At 36.0% G+C, this 17494-nt stretch overlaps 1 protein-coding gene across 1 annotated transcript; it reads left to right on the forward strand.

The window, feature by feature from the left end:
* The first annotated feature begins 3929 nt into the window (after nt 1-3929).
* On the forward strand, nt 3930-10083 carry LOC149217312 (protein ALTERED PHOSPHATE STARVATION RESPONSE 1-like). The gene is made up of 4 exons (XM_089392972.1): nt 3930-6173; nt 7160-7347; nt 7846-8069; nt 9081-10083. The coding sequence occupies exons 1-4, from the start codon at nt 5258-5260 to the stop codon at nt 9850-9852; spliced, it is 2100 nt and encodes a 699-aa protein (XP_089249098.1). The 5' UTR covers nt 3930-5257; the 3' UTR covers nt 9853-10083.
* Nucleotides 10084-17494: the final 7411 nt, after the last annotated feature.

Raw genomic sequence — 17494 nt, forward strand, 5'->3', positions numbered from 1 at the left:
CAACACACCTGCTGATCACCGTGGCTTCCTTCACAGCCTCCAGACAACCTTCTGTTGTCAACTACAACATTGTTCTTGGCTTCCCCACGCAGCTTTTATGATTTACATGATCGTCACAGATGTACATGACTTATCTGCAACGCCGTTGCAACTGTACACGGAATATCTGCGACAGCCAAAAATAAAAATGTGCGCAAAGGATCTACAGTGCACTCGTCGCAGTGATACTCCTCTTAACCTGCGACGATTTCGGTTTCATTGCAGTTATACTCCTCAAAACAGCGATGATTCCTATTCAGTGACACCCACCAGCCAGCGTACAGGTTCCTCAGCCTTGACGCTCTGATACCATGATAAAAATGGCAATGTTTGTATTAAAGAATTAAAAACCCACTGGTCAACTCTACGAAAGAGAGTCTGAACCAGGAGAGTTTGGCTCTGCAGAATTCTCTACATTGTTTATGCACATTACACATTAAATAGAAAACATGGTTTTAGGGAAGTTAGAACAACATCCTAAGAAATAGAAACTAATTCTTATCCTGAGGTTATGTGAACCAACTCTACCTATTCTAGGATATTCTCCATTATCTTCAACACTATGTGATCTCCATCCTACCTTGTGGTCATTGTCTATGTGGTTGTCATCATCTACACCACCATTTGTTTTATTCCTATGCCTTGCGGTCATTGCTTATGTGATTGCATCATTTGCATTACCATTTGTTTTATTCTTGCGCCTTGTGGTTCCTCAATAACATAGCCTACCATTTATCTTGTTCTTGCCATCATCTATTGCCTTCTATATCATTATCATGCCTTGTGCCCCATTATTACTAGTGTTTCCCTCTGTTTCAATTTCATGCATTGTTCTCTTTTTCTTTTTCATGATATGTGGCTTATCAATACTAAGTTTGCTTGTCATCTATTTTGTTCTCATGCATCACGATCCTTTATATGGTTCTCATCCATCATTATCATCTCATCTATTCTCGTGCTTTGTTCTCATCATTATGTCTTGGTCATTAACCATGTGATCAACATCATTTGCATCATCATCTATTTCATTCTCAAGCTTCATGACTCATCAATATTATGACATTAGAGCTAGTTATTTCGTTTTTGTCATCCTTTGCATCACCACCGAGTTCACTCTCATGCCTTGTGGCGTTCGCCCATCTATTTTGTTACTACTATCTATTTCAATGTGATGCCCTCATTTTTCCCCATTGTGTAGTCCACTAGACATTCATCAGAACATAACTTGAAAATGGCACTACAAAATTAGTGATATTATGCTTTACCACACACTAGTTACCCCTTATTAACATGTAATGTTATATGACAACTCATTGAGAAAAGTCATTACGTTGAAATGAGTACTTTGTGAACCTAATGAACATAAGTTGTACCCTTCCAAACCCAAAGTGGGAAACCTAACAAGAAAAGAGGATCGTGCCTCTCTTATATTCTCAAATTTACAATGCCAGATACAAAGAGGATTGACTCACTATGGAGTTGCAATAAATATTGCACCCTAAAAGTGGAACCTATAAGGGAATCTTCTTCTACTATTCTATTTTGATATCCACTCATTTGCTTTGCTTAATGATGGAACCATAATCATTACAATAAGAATGGAAACCTTGTCTTCCATTACAGTGCAACATTTAACATGTCCTTACTATTGTTGGGGTTAGGGTTAGGGATATGGCATGCCCTAATTTCATATTAGAATTAGGGTTTTCCAACCCTGTAGAATATCCTTGAAAAAATAGCTCCACATGTTATAGTAATGGGTATTGTCATAGCATCCATTAGTATTGCAATGGTCAAAGAATTTATCAACTTGTCAAGAGCATAATTCTCACATATAAACTTTGTTTAAGGTACACTATAATCTACTAGAAAACTCTCAACGAAAAGATCGTAATGAAAAGTTATGTGAACAAACTTCGCCACATTTATGTGCCAAAAAAATGTTTGGTCTCTTGAAAATGGAATTTACAAATTTGACCTTGTCTAATAAAATAAATAAGAATTATAGATGAAAAATGTCAATTAAATCAATGACTCTTTACCAAAAAAAAAATGACATGTTTAGAATCATACATTTAACTCATTATTATTAACATTATATTATGTTCCCATCTTACAATTCTCTATTTCTTTATTATTAACATTATATTCTCTATTTCTTTATTCCTTGCTTCTACTTTATGGTATTTTTTTTATCTTTTACTATAAGACAAACCACATCCATGGAGCTATGCAACTTTTATGAAAATATACAAAATAGGATATAATATGTTATTGTATGAAGGACAATGATCCATGTGACATTTATGTAGTGTATGCAGTGCATCACATGCAACTGCATAGCATACATTGTCATTAAGCTTACATAGGAACAATGTAGAAACTACATGAGATGAAATGTACAAATTGCCAAAGTATAAATTGTATTTTATACATTTGGCATACATTATCATAGTTATATTTTAAGTTTTAGAGGTGTTTTTTTAGGTGTATTAGTCAAATTTGTTTCAAATTTGGTAGGAATTTGTTGGAAACACAAATTTAATATGTTAAATCTTGTTCCATAGGGGTTTTCTTAGAGGTTGAATCCATTCATACATTAAAAAAACTATTTTTATAGCTATATTTTATTTATTTTAAGTTTTTTTTTTTTTTTGTATTAGTCAAATTTGTTCCAAATTTTATAGGAATTGGTTGGAAACACAAATTTGATATGTTAACTCTTGTCACATAGGTTGTGTAGGGGTTGAATTCATTCATGCATTTAAATAACTATTTTAAATAACAAAAGAATATGATTTGACACAAAATTGTTTTGTGGGATGTAGACCAAAACTCCAAAACATGCAAGAGTTAGACGAGGTTTAGTTTACCATGCAAGAGTTAAACAAGATTTAGTTTACCTAGATGATTTTTAATTTTTTCATTGAAATTCAACAATATAATTCTCCCTAAAGCATAATATTTAATTATATAAATTACATTTTTGAAAACAAAAAAATTTAACACTCTTAAAAAAATTCTGAAACCCTTAAATAATAATAAAAAACAATTAAATTTTAAACAAAATTAACTCTTAAAAAATTCTAAAAATCCCTCCTAATCTACCCCTACATATATATACCATAAAAATCCTTACATATGTATACCATAAAATCCAATGGAATTTTATAAAAAAACAACCCAAAAATCTGCCATAAAGATCTAACGAAATTTCAAACAAAATGGAACCAAAAGTTTACCTTAAAACCCCAAAAATCACTCATTAAACTGCTACATTTAGCCCAAAAATCATTAATTAAACTAGAGCATTTACCCCAAAAAAACACTAATTAAACTAGTGAAAAGCCATAAATATATGCAGTGCAGTGTTTATCTTGACATAGCTTTTTATGGCAAATTGCTTGCAAATTACATGTAACTGTCAGAATAGCTAGGTGTCATAAGCTGCATTGCATACACTGCCATAAATCGGTGCATATTGATTTTTCCCTTACATTAATCGGTGCAAATTGATTGCTCGCTCTTAGTACAATGGCATTATGCCAGCGGTGTGGGCTCCTCTGGGATTTAGAATAAGACACACAGATAATACATGGAAAATTATATTAAAACCTAAAATGGAATTACTAGAGATAAAATATTTTTTCCCTCCCCGGCAGACAGCAAGAAACCATAACGTGTTCTGTTTCACGGCAAAAGCTCATGAACATGGGGGAACGGGTACGGCCCCAGACAGCATCGGCGGCCTGGCCCACCTCCCCCTGCACAGATCTGACGGCCTGGCGTTTTCACTGAATGCGACAACTACGATTGCCTTGCGTTACATCGCTTTATCTGTTCCACAGCCACAACAGAACTACGGCCACCATATTCCCCGGCTTTGCCCCTTTTATTATTATTTCCCGGTCAAATTAGAGACGGCGCAGTCTTCGAGCAGTAGCACCCTGCTGCTCTCGGATTTCTATACACACACGAGAAGGAGACCCCGTCTCTGGATTCATGGTTTTAATGATAGGCTGCCAGGGATTTAGAATTCCACGGATCTGTTGTTCTGTGTTGTGGGCCGTTACAGACTCATTTTAATGGCGCAGTAAATGGATAGAACGGCTCTGTGGAGTGACATTCGTTCAGCTTGGCTCTGCAAGCATGTGATCGCTGCTTATAGTTCGTCTGTGGGCTTAAGATCATGACCCAGCTCTTGAATACAGACGAAATAGTCAGTTGGACTGTGGTCCAGCTGTAGATCGGGGAGAGTTTTGGGTTCAACATTTAGATCACTGTAACTAGCCTAAGTTCGATTCTCAGCTCGCAACTAATCCAAGAACTGTTTTCATTCTCAGAGCATTTGTCCATTGGTTTACCCAAGTGCGATTCTAGTGTTTCCATGTTTGTTCTCTCTGGCTCAAATTTGATTCTCAGAACATTTCTGCATGGGTTCTGTATAGGTTTTGGAGTTGCCCTCCACTAGCCCAAGATTTTTCAGAGATTTTTCTTGAGTTTGAGTATAACCATTTGAGTTGCGAGTGGCTAGTGGATTTTCAGAGATTTTCTTGAGTTTAAGTGTTACTCTTTTTGAGTTTGAGTGTTACTCACAACTAGCAAAAGTTTTTCAGAGATTTTTCTTGAGTTTGAGTATTACCCTTTTTGAGATTGAGTGTTCCTCACAACTAGCCCAAGTTAGATTCTCAACCCATTCTTGTATAAGGTTTTGGAGTCTGTTGCAGCTAGCATAAGAACACCCACAGGCACAGCTAGTCCATGTTCAATTCTCAGAGCACTTTTGTAAATTTGATTCTCAGAACATTTCTGCATGGATTCTGTATAGGTTTCAGAGTTTCGCACCACTAGCCTAAGATTTTTAGAGATTTTTCTTGAGTTTGAGTGTTATTCACAACTAGCCCAAGTTAGATTCTCAACCCATTCTTGTATAAGGTTTTGGAGTCTGTTGCAACTAGCATAAGAACATCCACAGCCACAGCTAGTCCATGTTCAATTATCAGAGTACTTTTGTATGGATTCCACAGTTACTCGTAACTATTTCTATTTTCAGGACAATGCTGCTACTCATAACTATTCCAAGTTCTGTTTCAGGACAATGGTGTATAGGCTTGTGAATTTAGCAGTCCAAGTTTCAGTGCATTGCTTAGACCTGTAAGTTTACCACAACTGAAGACCCAAGTTTGATTGGATTGACAGAAAGTAGTGTGTAGCCGAGATGGGCTGTGCTACTTCCAGAGTGGAGAATGAAGAGCTGGTAGCAAGATGCAAGTCGCGTAGACAATGTATGAAGCATGCGGTTAGGTCGAGGCATGAGTTTGCAGCTGCTCATGGCTTTTATTTACAGGCATTGCGGAATACTGGAGCAGCGCTGCGTCAATTTGCAGAAGGAGAATCCATGGAAATGTCGGCATCGTCATCGCTGGCAACGCCCTGCCGCCAGCAGCAGCAGCACCAGTATCGGCATTACCCGAGTATGCCTCGGACTCTGCCGCCGCCGCCTCCGCCTCCGCCCGAGATGAGCCCATATCGAACCGTTCGGTCCAACGATTCGTCTTATAGCAGCGGCACGACTTCAAAAGGCGGTGAGGAGGCCGGCGCCGGGGGCTGGACGAGCACCCAGCATTCGAACACGCCGCCGCCGCCGCCGCCACCACCCGCTCAGGCTTCGGCATGGGAGTTCTGGGACCCGTTCCGGGCTTCTTCGCCCCCTGTTGATCAGCAAAGGAGGGCAATGACGACACCAGCGGCGCCGATGAGGTTTAGCGTTTCGCAGGAGGAGCGTAGGCGCGTGCAGGAATGGGAGGCAGAGGCAGAGGCAGAGGCGCAGGCACAGGAGTGGGAAGATACCACCACCACTGTCACCACTACCACGGATCTTGAATATGAGCGCGAGAGAGTTCATCATGAGAATGCCAAGTCTCCAGAGCCACAGACGGATGATAACTCCTCTATGGTCAGTAGCTGGTATACCAAAGACTCCGATTTGGCGATGGTTATTTCAAGGACCCGGAAGGATCTCGGAGCAGTGGTCCGAGAGCTGGATGAATACTTTCTGAAGGCTTGTGCAGCTGGTAATGAGGTATCCAGGCTTTTAGAGACCCACTTCCAGGCCGCCATTGGCGAACCCATGAGTAATTTATTTAACTCTCTCAATCAATCACACGTTGTAGTTTTAGTGTTAATTTTATTGTAGTTATTATGGTTGGTTGAATCCCATTTGGATTGCATTCTGGATAAGCAGCTGAAAAAAGAAAAAACCCTTTTCCGGCAAGCTTGTGTCAAATTTGGCGGGACAGAAATTTATGATTTCATCCATCCATGCAAGGAGATTCAAGTTTTTCTGTACTTCTATGTCCACTCAAGTCTCACAGAAACAGAAAACTCCTTTGACCATGGTGGACCCATGAAAAAAATAAAGATTCCATTGACCCATCCAACGCATCCAACTGGATTCAAGATTTTAATGGATTTTGAGTCCACTCAGACCTTCCAGTTCCATTCAAAGACCGGGAGAACCCGTCGGTCATGGTGCAACCATTCATGGTTCCACCGATCCATCCAGCGGGATTCAAATTCTTACTGTGCTTCTGGGTCCACTCAGAGATACGGAAAAGTCCTTGTGGTAGGTTGGATCCATGACAATTCATGATTTCCCCAGATCATCCTGCCCGATCCAAGTTTTTCTATACTTCTGTGCTCACTTAGACACACTGAAACCCCTTGAGCTTGCTGAAACCATGCAAATTCATGGTTCCATCGATTCATCCAATACGATTAAAAGTCATTTTGTCCTTCTGGGTCACTCAAACACATGGAAAACCCTATAAACATGAGAATTCATGGTTTCATTCCACCATCCGGTGTGATGCAAGTTCTTCATCGCTTCTGGGTACACTTAGAGCTGCGCAAACCTCTTAGAGTGGTGGAACTATGAACGAAACCATGATTTTTGCCAAAATCCCCTGAATCTGTTGACGGAAAGGGGGGTAATTGTCGGCTGTTTATCCTATGCTCTTGATTAAGGCTCCATCCAAATGTTCAGAGATTTGGAAATTTGCATGCACATGTTTGAAAATATTGTTGACCATCTGTTTTGTTTTTTGATTTATGGGTGTAGAGGGCGGTCACCATTCTGCAAAGGTGTTCAGTGCTTTATCTTCCTGGGGTTGGCCTTCAAAATCACCTATGGTGGTAAGCAGGGATGGTATTTCTATGAACAAAAATGAACGCAGCATACACGGAAGCCATTGTTCTACACTAGAAAGGCTTTATGCATGGGAGAAGAAGCTTTATGACGAAGTCAGGGTATGTTCTCCCATTTTTTATTTTGTGATATAAATTTGTAAAACTATCTATAAAACAGAACAGACTATGGAAGAGGGTAACTGAAAAGTACCGATACATGTAGAAATAAATGCAATAAATGTTGGGATATATATTGTCTGAATCTGAATAAGTTCCCATAATTTATATCCCAATATTTCTTTTAACACTGCTGGGTACTTTTTAATTACCCTCTCAAAAAGCATCTTTTTCAGAGGTTTTTAGACAGTATATGTCCCCACATTATTTACATTTACTGCTGCACTGCTCGATGCATAATGTTTGCCATGCATGAGGGGCAACCATGTCTTAGCCACACCTCTCTTTACCATAAAAAAATGACCAGTTGACTGTTGACACGACCTTTAAACTTGCATATAAGATCAATTCTTGAGGACTGCTGAACATATAGCATAGGCCTTCCTACTATGGAGATCTTTCACAGTCTATCATATTGATTTTTATCCATGTGGTGTGCAGTGTAGGGAATCTACAAAGAGAGAGCATGATAAGAAAGTGGTACTGTTGAGGAAGCAGGAATTGAAGGGAGAAGATGAACTGAAGATTGAGAAGACTAAAGCAGCTATAAAGAGACTGCAGTCTCAGATAATGGTTGCATTCCAGGCAGTTGATACAACTTCTGCAGCAATTCTGAAATTGAGAGAAGATGAACTCTATCCTCAACTCGTGGAGCTATCTAAAGGGTAAAACACTGTCACCTTTTTTTCCTTTTGCAAGGTGATGTGAAACTACTTTTTTCGTTATATAATCTCTAGCTGTTCAATTTGTATAATTTGTAGTATTATTGTGGAATTGGGGTTCATATAGCTCCACAATTCAAACAAAAGTAAACATCTAATATAGATTTGTGCAAGAGGAATAGTGACTACACTATTTGGGGAAAAATGACCAAATTTGCGGCAACAGGAACACTGACTATGTTTCGGGGGACTTTGTCAATCAGAATACTTAGAAAGAAGAAAGAAATGTTTACAATACCTATTAGAAAACTGTTCACCCAACTCATGAATTTCAATATGTGGAGTTATTTCTGCTAGCCGTCATGTAGTAGTGCCCTTGCTAATCAAAATCAGTGTTATAATGATAGATTCTATTAGGGTGTTCAGACCGAAATTTGCTTTTCAACCATTGCTACAATACAAGTTTTCAGTCTTGCATTGCATTTTGGTTGTACTCTCCATTACTTTCTAGAAAATAAGTTCTCAGATAAGTACCATAAACTTAAGGGAATAATTCATGTGTTTCATTTGTAAGTCAGAATAAGTTCATTGATACTGATCTCTGTAAGCTTGGATGAATAGGAATTCAGCCCACTCTAATTTGAAGTTGGTGATCTGATCCAACTAGATGACTGAACTTTCAACTGATCCATGGTGAAATTCATCACGGAGATTGATCCAATGACGAATTCAGTCATAAAAATTACACCAATTTTTAACAAAAACCATACCGATTGTCTTGTGATCGTGCTCTCTCTGAATTTATAAGTAGGTTTTGTCTTGTGATCGTGCTCTCTCTGAATTTATAAGTAGGTTTTGTTAGATGCAATCTTCCCAGTAGATTTATAGCTATGTTAGGACTTTGGATTATCATTCAACTGTCATCACCAGCAGGTGTCAACTGCTAAGCTGTTCTTAGCCAGACAGATAATATTAGGCTAGGGTTGGACTCTGATTTAACTCTGTTGAATGCAGGCTAATGCAGATGTGGAGGGCCATGTATGAATGCCACCAGGTCCAAAATCATATTGTCCAACAGGTGAGGCATTTGGACAATCTGGCAAGCGCAGAGGCCACAAGTAGTTATCATCAGCAGGCAACCATTCAATTGGAAGCTCAGGTGACTACTTGGTATGACAGTTTTTGTAGAATGATAAAGAGCCAGAGAGATTATATGCGGGCTCTCAGTGGATGGCTAAGGCTAAGTCTGAATCAGTTTAAGTATAATGCAGAGGGAATAATGGAACATCACCAGCCTCTGTACACATTGTGTGAAGAGTGGCAGCTAGCTCTAGACAGGCTGCCAGATCAATCAGCTTGTGGCGGCATCAAAAGTTTTATGACAGTTATGCATGCCATAGTAGTACAGCAAGCAGAAGAGTTAAAGCAAGCAAGGAAGTGCGAAAGCCTCTCAAAAGAACTAGAGAAGAAGTTGACTTCACTGCGCAATATGGAAACCAAGTACTATGATCCTTATGCTCCACCAGACAGCAGAGGAACAGACCTTTTGGCGCGGAAAAAGGCTAAAACAGAGGCTTTGGGAAGGAGAGTTGAAGAAGAGAAGTCCAAGCATTTGAAAGCCATTGCAGTCAGCAGGGCAATGACCTTGAACAATTTGCAGACAGGGCTTCCAAATGTATTTCAGGCCATGACTGGCTTCTCTAGTGTTTGCATGCAAGCATTTGAAACTGTGCATAACCAGACCAAGTCTTTCAACAATAATTCATTTATCAGAAGGTTGACCTAGTTGGTTGCTTCACTACAGGAGAGGACAACGATGGTAAGGTTTCAGGAGACTCAAGTTATGGAATCTGATCTTATTTCAAAGAGCATAGTCAAGGGCCGATTTTGGGCCACTTTCTAAAGCTAAGTACACTAGTGGTCTTCTTGTATATATCAGTGGCATGTTGAGGCCTTAAAATATGTACAGATTGTATTCTGCTCAATCTAACAATTGTGTTGGTGTAGTGGTTAGAAAGTTTCCCCTTGAACCCTTCTGTTGCACATTCTAAGAAATATGTGTTCCTTTCTTATGGCTATTGCAGCTACAATTTGCTCTGTTTCCCAGTTTGCTTAAGTGTTCTCAAACGGTAACCTGGTGTCCCATGATATGATCTACTTTTGGGGTCATTAGGAGTGTTAATTTTGAGACATCTTGGGAATTCCTGTGATGAAAAAGGAAGTTAAAATTTCGCAGTTAGTAGACCTGTTACGAGCCATTACACAAAAAAAAAGCAAAACCATCAGAAGCATAAATAAACAAAAACAATTGGATCATATCTGTAACAGTAGCTCCATAGTTGGTTGCTCTCGTCTGCCTCTATCTATCGCTCTTGCCATGGCCACCACTACCTGAAAAAGGAAAGCTGGCAGAGACGCCAACCCAACACAAGCCATAGATTCGAAAAGTGCCTAAACATCATAAGATTGTTTCCCAGGAATTTTTCGACTCCAGTCGATGTCCACTGACCAATCTACTTAACACCAGTTGATGATTGACTGATCCGATTTACTTCATAGCCCACGAGTAATTGTTGCATATCTCTGTATAGCATGCCTCAGTGATTGCTGCAGATTTCTGTAGCTTGCATTTACTATTCAAGAGTGTACTCAGTCACATGGAAACACATGAACCATCCCAAAAACCTATGGCTACCATATAAGTTTTCTCAATTTGGAAATTAGTTTTGCGACACAAGTACTTGAATGATGCAATATCATCTTCTCCCATTCCTGTTATTATAAATAAATTATAAAACTTTTTATATAATCATTACTAAATTTATATATTATTATAATATTTTTTGAATATATTACTTCAAAATATAGGTTTTATTATATAACTTTTTAAATATAAAAATGATACGTTAGAGAATGGTTTATCACACTATCTGATTATCACTAAATTTTTATATTTTTTTTCCTTTCCGAAAATTTCCACAGATTTATCCGAAAGGATTTCATCTTCCCAAATTGATTTTATATACCTATATACATATATATACTTATTTATTAGGAAGTGTCTAATAAAATTAATCCCATAACTGACTAATGCTTAGTAAGAAAAATTTAACCAATTAAATTAACCCTAAAACTTAAATTTTTATATTATTATATATAAATCTATAATATATTATTTAAATATTAAAATATATTAAATTTTAATATTAAAAATAGAACTAAATAATCTCTACTAAATTGTTTATTAGAATTTAAATGTTATTATATTTTTAATAGATATACATAAATTTATAAAATATTACTAAAATATTAAAATTTATAAAATTTTAATATTAAAAATCCAAAAATAAATGATTTATATTAAATTATTTATTAGAAATTAGTTATTATTATATATTTAATTGATGTAGTGATTTTGGATAGATAGCGATAGGGTATTTTGTTAAGGTATTTATTAATATAAAATTATTAATTCAATTCCCTACCTTAATCCAAAAGATATATTGGTCATAATGAAAATGTAGTCCTACCAAACTTTAAAAAAAAATACTTTGATTTAAATATTATAAATTTGATAAATTAACACAGTGTTCTATATATTAATATTAAAATTAAAACTCGAATAATTAATACTAAATTGTTGATTAGAAATTAGATGTTATTATGCTTTTTAGTGATTTGGATTTTCAGATGTTATTATGTTTTTTTAGTGATTTGGATTTTCAAAATAGGTAAGAAAAAACTTGCATTTTATTTTATTACAAATTACTATTTTTAAGTTTATATTCTGTATATTTTTTATTTTTATTATTTTTGAGTTTATATTTTTGTGTATTTAAAAAAAATGATTGTAAATATATATTTAATAATATTTATTTTTAATATTTATTTGGTTAATTATAATGAAATGAGATAAACATTAATTATTTTGATATATATTATATATTATTCAAAAAATGTTTATTTATTATATTTTTAAAAGTCTTTTTTTTGTTGATAAGTGGGTGAATCCTGAAAATCACGCTTACCTTATCGCTGAGAGGCCACGACTCAGGGGCATCTAAGCCGTCAAAGTCACCCGGGGATTGCACCCCGCCTGAGCCGCACTAGTGAAAACCATGCTGGATCTTTTGGTATCGGTGAGACTAGAACCGGTGACCTTTACTTATATAGCGCCTTAACTAAATAAAATCTTATTATCAATAAAAAAACAAGTAGAATTATTGATTTTTTTAAATAATAAATATTTATTAAAAAAATAAAATTAAAAAGAAATCATAATATGAACCACCATAATCTTCACTGTAATTATAATTCAAAAAATAAATAAATCGATCTTTATATCAAGTACTTATAAATTAAATTTATAAAATTATCACATAACCTCTCTTAACTTAAGGTGTTTATGAAATATTTAATTCATATGTAACTTGAAGAAGTTTATGAAATAATTCGTTCATGTCTTACATGAAGGCTAAAGAACATGTTTTTATAGGTTGTAGTGATTTAAAAAATAGTCTAAATTGTTGTAGCCATGTTCATGGGATGCTTCATACATGTTTATATAAGTTATGAGACCGTAATTTTATGGTGGTTTATTAGTTTTTTGGGGATTAATTTTGAAGTTTTTATAAAATAGTTTAAATTGTTTGTAATCAGGTTTATGTGATGTTTTATATATGCGTTAAGCGAATTTTGAGGTCTAAAATGAGCTTTTTAAGGAAATTATAAAATAATAGTGGAAATTATAAAATAAGATTAGATTATATCATCAAATTTTAGAGGGAAAAAAGGAAAAGTTATTTTTCAATTTGTATTTTCAACTTATCTCCCTATGGGTTTATTCAAATTTCTAGTGGCAACACTCGTTGGATATAGAATTTGATTCTTCATCTAAGGAGCACCCATGTTGCATACTTTTTATGGACTCTGCTACACGAAAAAACGTGATTGCAATTATGTTTTTTCGTGTATTTCTCATATTTCATGTAGCAGAGTCCATCAAAAGTATGCAACATGAATACTCCTTGGATGACGAATTAAATTTTGGTATCCAACGAATACTTCGCTTGAAATTTGAATAAAACCTTAGGGAGCAATCACGTTTTTTTGTGTATTTCTCATATTTCGTGTAGCAGAGTCCATCAAAAGTATGCAACATGAGCACTCCTTGGATGACGAATTAAATTTTGGTATCCAATGAATACTCTGCTCGAAATTTGAGTAAAACCTTAGAGAGATAAGTTGAAAATACGAGTTGAAAAAATAGTTTTCTATTTTTTAATATTTTTACTATTTTACTCCAAAAATGGCAAATCATCCCCCATGGGTGACATCATCATCTTGAATCTTATTGGTTCTTATAATGTTTATTTTGGTTGTACATTTTTCTTAGGAGGCCCATTTTAAACCTCAAAATTTCCCTAATGGTCTATGCAAGTCATGACAAAGTAATTTCATGGTATTGTGTATTGGTTTTTTATTCACTCTATGACCATGTAGGGCCCTTGGAAAAGACTGTGAGTACTATTGGTTATTTAGTATAAATTTCCTGATGCTTATATGAGGATGTCTTTTTCAAAGGAGACATGATATTCGCAAATTATTAATTATCAAAGTTTGTTGAGAAATCTAGAGCAGCTAAATTAAGGTGATTTCTCTTATTATGATAATTGCTTGTGATGTTCTTTCACTTAACTTGATGTACTTGTAGTTATCTTCTTCTTTTACTTGATTGTTATTTGTTGAATTGAGACTTCTGTGATCCATAATAGTTATAAGAAGAGCTTCAGCGTAAATCACATAATGAAAGATTTTTGTCGACGCGTTTCGAGCCAGCAAGTGTGGCTCATCGTCAGGACAAGTTGAAGAAACAGATCCAGCTTTGCGTGTTAAATAGTATGAGCAAGGCCTCCAACAGCTATCTAGAATAACGGCTAGCTTTGACTTAGGGACAGTCAAAAAGTCAAATTGATTATTTCAAGGAAGATAGTAATGACCATACCTATATATAAATATATAATTATATAAATGAAATAATTTAAGAAGGGGTTTACTTTAATAATTAGTTAAAATGTATAATTTAATAATTAATTTTTTTTTATTAAATGGGAATTAGTTAAATTGAAGACCTAACTTATTTATAAACAAGGTAAATGTAATTAAATAAAATAATAATACAAATCAACAAATAAATAAATAATAATAATAAATATTCGCTAGATAAATAAATAAATAGATAAAAATCTATAAAAATAAAAATAATAATAATATATATAAATTAGTTATGAAAAAAAATAATAAAGTAAATACTAATAATGATATATATCCGTTAATAAATAGATAAATTACCAATACTAACAATATATAAAAATTAGTGACGAAAAATAATAAAATAATAATAATAATATATCTTCCTTAATAGATAAATAAAATTAGTATATCATAAAATAATAATAATATATATATATATAAAATAGTTACGAAGAACTAATAAATAAATAATAATATTAAAAACATAAGTAAATAAATATTTGTTATAGCAATAATAATTCGGGGAAGGGGGACGACTCACCAATAAAAATAAGCAAAATAATAATATATATTCGTTAAAAAAAAAAAAAAAAACTTATATATATCTATATATATATATATATAATATAATATAATAATAATAAGTAAATAAATACTAGCTATAATAATAGATACCAATATCAATCCGGGAAAAAGGAGCGACACAAAATAAACAGGAGAAGGCCTGGAAAGAGTCCAGAGCCAAAAAGGATAAACCAAAGGAGAAAGGAAGGCTCCAGGGGAACGACAAAAGCGAAAAAAGATGAAAGAGGGGGGGGGGGAGACTAAGAAGAAAGGGCAGGGATCCAACATCTACTGATCTTCCAGCCGTCATCTCTATTGAGATTGTTAGGCCTTCTTTCGATCTCAATAGCTTCCCTGAGTTTCCGATGATGGAACTGGGCAACCTTGGCAATAACCTTAGCCTCCTCAATACAAACGTGATGCTTGGTCTTATCCACATGCTCTGCCAGCGCTGAAGACTTGGTTCTCCCATGTTTTAGGTCAGCAGCATGTTCGCAAATCCTCTGATGGATGGAGCGCCCTGTTTCCCCGATGTAGGGGGTCCCACAAGAACAAGGGATCAAGTAGACACCCTTCATGTCCTTGGGGTTAACGGGATCTTTAACCGATCGGAGGGAATTACGAATAGTTTTGAGGGGTCTAAAGGAAGAGGGAATATTATACCTTTTAAGGATCCGAGCAATCCTGTCTGTGGTTCCTTGGACATATGGAAGGTGGACACCTAGTCAGCGTTCCTTAGGTTCTTTCCTAATAACTGCATTTCTAGATGCTTTAAGGAAAGCCTTCCGACCAAGGTGCCTACAATATCCATTTTCCACAGAGACATCAAGGAGATGGGATCTCTCCTTATCAAAGCTCTCATTATCAGAAATCCTGAGGGCACGAGTAGCGAGGGTGTTAAGGACACCCATCTTCTGAGCAGGGAAATGATGGGAATCGGCATGAAGATACTGCTCAGTATGCGTTTTCTTCCGGAACACAGAGTGGGAGAGATAGCCGTCCTTATTCTTAGAAATAAGAATATCCAGGAAGGGGAGGCAACCATTGACCTCTTTCTCCATGGTGAACTTAATGGCAGAGGACTGACCGTTGAGGTGATTGAAGAAGTGATCCAGCTCCTCTTGGCCATGGGACCAGATGACGTTAGTGTCATCCACATACCTTTTCCAAAGCTTGGGAAGGAGACGAGCCGAGGCCAAAGCTTTGGCTTCGAAATCTTCCATAAAAAGATTCGCAACAATCGGGGAAAGGGGGGAGCCCATGGCAACACCACAAGTCTGTTCAAAGAATTCACCCTCGAAACAGAAGAAAGTGGAAGTGAGACAGATCTCAACCAGATGCGCGGTATCGGGATCTGTTAGGCGATAGATCACTTCCAAGGCCTCCTTTATAGGGATGCAAGTATAAAGAGAGACCACATCAAAGCTGACGAGAATGTCCTCAAGGTCCAGCCTAATGTCCTTAAGCTCCTTAATGAAGGAAGCAGAGTCCTTAACGAAGGACTCAGTGCGGCCGACAAGGGGCTTAAGTTTAAGGGCAAGGAACTTAGCAAGAAGGTAGGTAGGACCACCAATGGTGTTGACGATAGGCCTTAGAGGGGCCCCTTCCTTGTGGATCTTAGGTAACCCATAGATCCTAGGAGTAATGGGACTGCTCTCAATGAGTTTGTGGCTCAGGGAACTCACTGAGCCACTAGACTTGATGGCGAGAGCCACTGTCCTAGAAATCTTCTTCAGAGGGTTCTTGGGCAGTTTTTTATAACTGCCACTATTGTGAAGATGATCTAACATCTTCTTACGGTAATCATCCTTGTCAAGGATGACCGTAGCCCCTCCTTTATCAGCCTTCAGAACGACAATATCTTCGTTCTGATTTAAGGATTTCAGGGCAGAGAATTCCTCATTGCTGAGGTTCTTCCGAGGGGGCTTAGCCTTTCTAAGGACGACAACACAATCCTGTCTAATAGTGTCCTTGATATTATCCGGAAGATCTCTGATCCCGAATTCTACGTCGCAAATAATGTCGTCCACCGGGATGCTTCTAGGGGCAAGGGCAAAGTTCAAACCCTTGCTTAAAAGGCTAAAAACAGAAGGGGAGAAAGAAAAACTAGAAAGGTTAACAACCTTATTATTCCGGGAAGAGGGGGGAGGAATAACCGGGTCCACGCTCAAACTATTATCCGAACCAACATCATTCATACTATTAATAGAATGAATATTATTCATCCTATTATTATTATTCTCCTGTATAACATTATAAATATTGTAATTCATACTATTATTATTATTCTTGTTGTTATTATCCATATATGAATAATTAATAATATTATCATTGTTATTGTTAACAAGAATCATGTTATTATCCTCACGTATGATATTACAATTCATATTATTATTAATATTACAATTAAATAATAAACCATTAATATTATCATAAGACTCAATTTTATTACTATCCACACCAAAGTTAATATTACGATTCTTATCATCCATTATACTCATGTTAATATTACAAGACTCAATTTTATTACTATCCACACCAAAGATAATATTACGATTCTTATCATCCATTATACTAATGTTAATATTACCATTCCTATCCGCATCATTTATATTAACGCTATCACTATTATGTAAAACGTTCTTATTAATGATCTTCCTATCGTAACTATTACTGCGATGCGTATATAACTTATCAAAATTATCGTTTTCGCTGTTATTGTCATCGCTATAATTGATACGATCCTCATGAGACCTATCATCCATAATACTAATGTAAATATTACGATTGCTATCAGCCCTAAAAACGTTCTTACTAATGCTCATACTATT

The sequence above is a fragment of the Pinus tabuliformis genome, chromosome 1_1 (assembly GCF_031772625.1).
Source record: "Pinus tabuliformis cultivar Carrire ecotype Pingquan chromosome 1_1, CPIR1, whole genome shotgun sequence".
Taxonomy (NCBI): domain Eukaryota; kingdom Viridiplantae; phylum Streptophyta; class Pinopsida; order Pinales; family Pinaceae; genus Pinus; species Pinus tabuliformis.